Source organism: Rhododendron vialii, chromosome 5a (genome assembly GCF_030253575.1).
Source record: "Rhododendron vialii isolate Sample 1 chromosome 5a, ASM3025357v1".
NCBI classification, from domain to species: Eukaryota; Viridiplantae; Streptophyta; class Magnoliopsida; order Ericales; family Ericaceae; genus Rhododendron; species Rhododendron vialii.
In genome coordinates this window covers 30,650,580-30,657,698 of record NC_080561.1, presented here as the reverse complement: position 1 = coordinate 30,657,698, position 7,119 = coordinate 30,650,580, and the positions used below count along the sequence as shown (strand labels likewise).

At 38.5% G+C, this 7,119-nt stretch overlaps 1 protein-coding gene across 3 annotated transcripts; it reads right to left on the bottom strand.

The window, feature by feature from the left end:
* Window positions 1–1,287: 1,287 nt before the first annotated feature.
* On the bottom strand, window positions 1,288–6,506 carry LOC131325230 (proteasome subunit alpha type-4-like). Of its 3 annotated transcripts, none has more exons than XM_058357362.1 (3): window positions 6,326–6,505; window positions 4,171–4,242; window positions 1,288–2,233 (listed from the first exon to the last, which is right to left on the bottom strand). In XM_058357362.1, exon 3 carries the CDS (start codon window positions 2,231–2,233, stop codon window positions 1,484–1,486), a length of 750 nt encoding a protein of 249 aa, XP_058213345.1. In that variant the 5' UTR covers window positions 4,171–4,242; window positions 6,326–6,505; the 3' UTR covers window positions 1,288–1,483. The 3 variants fall into 3 exon arrangements, with proteins under 3 accessions (XP_058213345.1, XP_058213344.1, XP_058213346.1); XM_058357361.1 differs by lacking the exon at window positions 6,326–6,505 and adding an exon at window positions 4,347–4,435; XM_058357363.1 differs by lacking the exon at window positions 4,171–4,242 and having other exon boundaries at window positions 6,326–6,506.
* Between the last annotated feature and the right edge of the window lie 613 nt (window positions 6,507–7,119).

The window sequence follows — 7,119 nt, the reverse complement described above, 5'->3', positions numbered from 1 at the left end:
TTTTCTCATTTAATCGAAGTCCTAAAATCGAAAGGAAGTATTCCCTTCGTGAGCTTTCAGCCCATAGTAGTTCAAAGCACGAAAGCACACCTCCATCGCTTCATATACTTCGTTGGCAGAGGAGGTAAACTATCTCGACTAATCTCGGGTTCCGTTTTAATACTTGCTCATGCGTAAACTGTTCTTTTTCCTCCTACAAGCACCAGGAGAAACGAAGGTCAAGAATCCAACCCTCTTTCATATATATAGAGTTGTAAACAAGTCAAGCAAAATACTCCCTACTAGAATACCAATGCCAATAATGCTCAATCTACTTTCTAAGTTAGCTTCGAAACAGTACTGATCTCTCTCTCTCTCTCTCTCTCTCTCTCTCTCTCTCTCTCTCTCTCTCTCTCTCTCTCTCTCTCTCTCTCTCTCCAGATTAACAGGAGCATACAAAGCTGCGAGGAAATAATGACACACATGCAATTATGTAACCAAGGGGATACTTAAGTTTATAATCCTCTAGTCAGCCATAACTATGGAGTACTAGTAGTTTACAATCCTAAATCCACAAGCAATAGTCCAAGCACCAACTCTGCATGCTCGGGGCACCGATGCCTCACAATTATACACACTTTAATACCATCAACCTCCTTTCAGCTTAGAGCAAAATAGGATTAAGGATTCATTGGCAAGAAAATTGCATTCTCCAATGGTTTTCCAAGAACTGTTGAGCAAGTCTGAATTTCTGTTTCGGGGATGCAACAGAAAACACATGGTGTCCCCCAAGGAACAAAATGACAGTCAGAGAATCTGAAGTCACAAGTCAAGGACCATCTGAACTTCTAAAGAACCGAATGGAAAAATGAAGTATCTTAAAGAAATAACTACTTAAGTACAAGTTTTTGCAAGGGTTCACAATAACCACTAGTTCGTAACCATGATTCTGTCAGCCACTCATCGACCATCACCTAAATTAGAAAAGACAAAAGGCGGAAAAGCACGAGCACCATTTACGGTTGATGTCAGTTGTTTTGTGCAATATTTGAAATTGATGATAGAACCAGGTATGCAGCATAATTTCTATCAGTACAGAAGAGTTTGAATTCCTATTTAAGAATGAAGCATACAAGATAAGGAATACTTGATTTCCAACCAAAAGATAATCTTGTTATCATTGAAAGATAAAGCATGCCAGATTGCCAACTAAAGATAGCTCAAACAGAAGAGAGAGAGAGAGAGAGAGAGAGAGAGAGAGAGAGAGAGAGAGAGAGAGAGAAGAGAACTACAAATAAGCCCTGAAGATTTGATGAAGATGTCAAATATTTAAAAGTAGACCAACAGAGGTTCAAGACATGAACAAAAACAAGCATATTGATTCCAACACCAATTATCCCGCATCTGTTTCGTGAAATCATAATTCATGAGCCATACAATCAGAGGAGCCCATAAACCTAGGTCAGACGAGTCTGTAAACCTAGGTCTGAATCAAGAAAGTAATTTAAGATGCCTCGGCAGCTGGTTGGGTCAACCCAAACTTCACTAACAACTTGCTAAGGGAATCTGAAGTGCTCACCTGGTACTTAACTTTCCCAGAAGAGACGAAAACCTCAGCTAGTTCAAGCTTATCAGAAGTAAGACTAGTGCTGTCCATAGTCTTGCTTAGCACCTTGAGTGCCAGCTGTACTGCCTCTTCCCTTGTGATTTCATCCTTGTAATCCTGCTTGAGCATTGACTGAGCTGCCTGGTTGTTTGCACCAATTGCTGCAGCTTTCCAACCACCATAGTTTCCACTTGGGTCACTCGTGTAAAGCTGGAAACCGTAGTTCTTATCCCAACCGGCAAATAGAAATGAAACACCAAACGGACGAAGCCCGCCAAACTGAGTGTATCCTTGTTTGGTGTCACATAGAGACTGAACTAGCTGTTCAACTGGCATAGGCTCCTGGTAAGAAAAAGTATATCGCTGGGCCTGGACCCTAGCTGTGTTGATTAGGATGTTTGCGTCAGACATGATTCCAGCCACAGCACACGCAACGTGGTCATCAATCTTGTACATTTTCTCAGTGGATGTTGAGGTCTGGAGAAGCTTGGAAGTGACTTTCTTTTCCCCAACTAGAACAACCCCATCTTTGGATAGTATTCCAATAGCAGTCCCAGCATTCCCAATTGCTTCCATTGCATATTCAACTTGGTAGAGACGACCTTCTGGGGAGAAGATCGTTGTACGGCTGTCATACCTTCGAGACATCTAACATAAAACACAGGAACCTTGGCAGATTATTCACGGGAAAAAAAAATTACATTGAAGATTATTGTTCTTGATAATGGGTCCATGCACTGAACAACACAGCAATCAACATGAAACACCGAGTAACAGGAACAATGATTTAAAATAGTTTGAGAGCTCAAAACTAGATATACATACTGACATACATAAAATTCATAACCAAATATTTTGCATCCAAGAAACTACACAAATTTAGTTTTAGTGAGAGTGCACGTTTCTATCAAGTGACTATTTGAGGAAGGAACAGAATTTCGTTTTGTTTCCATCAAACAGCAGAAACATTTCTGTTTCCCAGAACACCCAAAAGAAACATTATTGCAATTCCGAAAAATTTATGTTTTTTCATGGAAAGATGTCAATATTGTACAAAACAAACCCAAACATGAGTTCTTTTGACAGATACCCAAACATGAGATTTTCTTACATACTCAAATCCTTTTGACATTTCTAATGTTCCAGCTAAGTTTGTGAAATGTTTTCCAAACTTGGAATGAATACCGCATTTAGGCTACTAGGTGATACTTTATCATACCTACCCAATGCTGCATTTGGACAGACACCAAAGAACAATTAGAAATTTTGCATTTTTTGAGGATGCCAAACTAGTACGTACAAGCAACAAATTCTGAACAATAAAAGTAAAAGGCTCCATTTGGATACCCGGATATTCAAACGCTTAGGGATTTCAAATGTCTATTCATATCAAATTGACCATTTGGATACACTCGGTACTTTGAAGGACTTCAAATTGATGGAATTTACTTTGTTCGGAAAAATTATACACATGATGCATTTCAAGTCATGGCTTTACAAGTTCATAGATTCCAAGATTTTGGTACGACTAAAAACCACCAAGCTCAAAAAGAAAGTAGGTGGAGGTAAAGTTACATCTTCATTCTGCAAGACAAACTAAACATGCAAAATAGAAAATGGAAAGGCCAGGGTTCCTGGTCTGTCGAAGGGCTTGTAGCCCAATGGTATTTCCTAGTCGTTCCCTTGTAGCAGGCTTGTAGCCCAATGGTATTTCCTAGTCCTTCCCTTGTAGCAGGCCAAGGTTTGAACCCCGTTAGGGGCGTTTGTGGACAGCCTTTGGACCCCCTGTGGACTAACTTACTAACTATCTCCTAACCCCCGTTTATGTATACCGCTTGGCAAAAAAAAGAAAAGACAGACAATGATCTAAAATCGCTAGGTTCTAGTCAGGCGGAAAAGGGGCGCCTAGGCGACTAACTTTTAGAACTATGGGCAGGACATGACATTCTTGTATCCACAGTCAGATCAGATGCAACGTGAAAGTACAAAATTAAAAGGAAACAAATACGTCCGTACTTTGGATACTGTTATAACAATCCTATAAGTACGTAAACAAAAAAAGAAAAACCCTAACTCGTCAGTCTCAGAAACTAGTAAATCCAAAACTACAAGTAGTGGCACCAAAATTAGAAAGCAGTGGAGGTAGAGATTCAGCGGAGCACCAATTTCACTCTCCTCGTAGAGGGAGAGAGAGAGAGAGCGCCTTGGATCAAGGTAAACGCGGTCACAGAATTTTCAAGAATTGATGAGAAGCCGAGTTAGAGTATTTTAATCGAGAGGAGAGAATCGGGGGTCGGGATAGCAAAAACAATCCCAATATGGTAGCTGTAATAGAGCGAGAGAGAGAAAAAACAAAACAAAACAAGAGCACGAGGCTTCCTGTTGAAAAATACATAACAAAACCTCACTTTCATAATCACAAGAAACCATTAAGGAAACTTATAAAGCAATAAGATTTACGCAAATTCTAATCTGTCCGTAAAGACTACAAGAGAGAGAGGGGGGGAAACCTAAGGGCATTTCGGGAGACACTACGAGAGAGAGAGAGAGAGAGAGGGAGAGAGGGGGGGGGGGGAGGCAGATACCGTCGAAAGGAGGGAAGAAGTTGACGGAAGGACGGGAGAGAGTCGAGAGTGCTTCGAGCCACTGCTTCAAACCTAGAAAACAGAGACGATGAGAGATAAATTGAGACGAACACACACACACACACACACACACACACATAGAGAGAGAGAGAGAGAGAGAGAGAGAGAGAGAGAACCTCGTATCTCAGTTCGACTTCGCCTCACAGGCCACAGCGCTGCTCTCTTCACAATTTTCAGACTGGAGACCGAACCCTTAAACTGTGTAATATTGATTGATACGAAGGGGTAACTTTGTAATTATATGATTTCAGTTCAGTTCAGTTACGAATCGGTTTGGGTATCTCCTGAACCACAACCGAATTGAACCCGGTCGGTTATCTCACATCTTCCACCGTACCCGCACCCATGAAAAAAAAAACAGTTACAGTTCGGATACTCATTGGTTCGGTCAAGATTGCCACCCTAGTTGTATTTTAGGAGTGGGAGAGCCGTTGTCTCTTTAAGGGGCAGCAGCGTGCTATCTCGGCTGAGCGGTGTCACGCCCCAATCTCGCACGACCCAAGCACGTGAGTTCTAAGGGAAAAAAAAAAAACTCCATATAACGATAAAAGAATATCTTTATGGAAAGGTCCAAGTCAAATGTCATAATACCAAATCAGATCGCGCTTAAAGGTTACATGATTTTTATAAAAAGAAAAAAATTTGAAAGGGTATGCTTGTTTTAAGGGTTTTTCAAAATTGCCAACACCAATGAAAAAAAAAACCTGAAAATTTTACCATAAAGACCAATGAGGCTTCTCACCTCTCCAACAATAGAAAAATTACCTATAAGCGTATTCACGTTTCAAGTTTTTGAGATAGTCAAAATATGTGATTAAATTTATTACAAACCCAAAAGAATACCAAGTCACTGGACTTACAAAATCTTACTATCAAATTAATGGAATACAAGTATACCAACTAAGCTCTAAAAAAATATAACAAATCCAACACTATCATGTCTTTGGATCCACTGCCTTACCTGAAAAAGGTTGGATTATACAACGTGAGTCGACACTCAATAAGAAACGTGCCAAAGGAGAAGACAAGAGAACGCAAGCAAAATGCACAATACACAAAATAATTTGTTCTTGTCTACTTCTTTTTGAATACGTCAATTTGTGAGTATATGCAATATTGTAAGAAAACTTGCATTTTATTAAGCCTCAAAAGATAACCATTGGATATATCGTAACATAGAACAAATGGATACATAATAACTTTCACTCTCACGCATCCAACCGAAATAATGATAAAAATAATCCAATCAAATAATAATCCAAATCTCCAAATACCAAGTTATAACCAAACCTCGTAAGCTCATCTCATCTCATATATTCAAAATCCTTCAAACATGAAACACATCAAATTATAAGTCAAGTAGGAGAAAATAAGAGCACATAAGATTGATGGTCCAAAATAACAAGTTGTGTACCAATCCTAGGAGACTGATCAGGTTCCTAATCATCCAAATTTATGGGCTACTAACCCAAAGGCCTATGGAACACCTTATCCCGCGCGGGTTTACGGACTATACACCGACAAATAAACCTGTTATCCATATGTTTCCGACTACACAACAAGTATGCGGGTTACGGACTATACACCGACAGATAAACCTGTTATCCATATGCTTCCGGCTACACAACAAGTATAAAATGGCCACATCAACGACCAATACATGGCTCACTAGTCTAAATATCAATTATCAACTCCAAATCATCCTTTATTTAAATATAAAAAAATCAATAAAACACAAACATCAAAGTTCAAGTTTCTTAAGCTTGTATGTACTTATCATTTTTCCTTATTCAATGTAACTCTTCCATTACTTACTGTATATACTACAATTGATACGAGAAAAACAAAATGTGCTCTTAACAATATACCAATAATTCATCTATGTACCCAAGATTATATATTAGGCTAAATAATCATCATACACTATCATGAAAAGTATAGACCCATGAACAATACAGAATATACATATATCACATCTACTTAGAACACATTAGGGTTTTCTTGAAATTGAAGGAAAAAAAATACTATAAACTACGAAATTTTAGGTGTATCTCATTATACTTTCCCATATTTAAGCATTTAGCAAGAATCCTACCTCTAAAGAGCAAAAGTCTCCAAATTGATGAAATCCCGAATTTGACAGATTGAGATTTTATTCGGATAAATGCGTAACCCTTTGTTTGTAGATCACGTTTTCTACTTTCCTTTTTACGAGATTCACGAGCCTTAACCTTCGATTTTAGTGTTAAAGTATGAGGGTTTGTGGAGCGTACGAGACAGAGAGAGAAGAACAAAAAAGAAGAAGAAACAGGGAACTCGCATTGAGTTGTCTGATCAATTCCCATGAGTAGAAATTGCACTATAGCCCCTCCACAAATCTTGTTATTGCTCAATCTTCTAACGTGTTATAAGCATGTACACTATGGATCTTAAAACTACCAATAAAAAAATACGGAGTAATAAACTTAAAGGTTTAAAACAATCCCGATACGGCGATACCCGGCCCAAGGCACAAAACTCAATCCGGATCAACCAAACACACGTAAACATAAAAAATAAAAGTTCTTTCTCACAACAAAATTAATTATAATACTACATGTAATCGCATTACCAAAAGAAAAAAAAATAAAAATAAATTAGGCACGGGTCTCTACAAGCAAGGCTCTCTTTGGTCTCGCTCCGATGACCGGAAACGTTCACTTCATAGAGCTCGTCGAGTAAAATAAGTATACCAAAAATTAGCTTGATCAGATATCATTAGTGCCCGAACAGAACATTTTTATTTTGAAAAGAATGGGTTCGAAACATTGGATCAAAATCAAACCCATTATTGGCAACTTATATTTTTTCCGATCAGACACTTAATAATATTTGATCGAGCTGATTTTT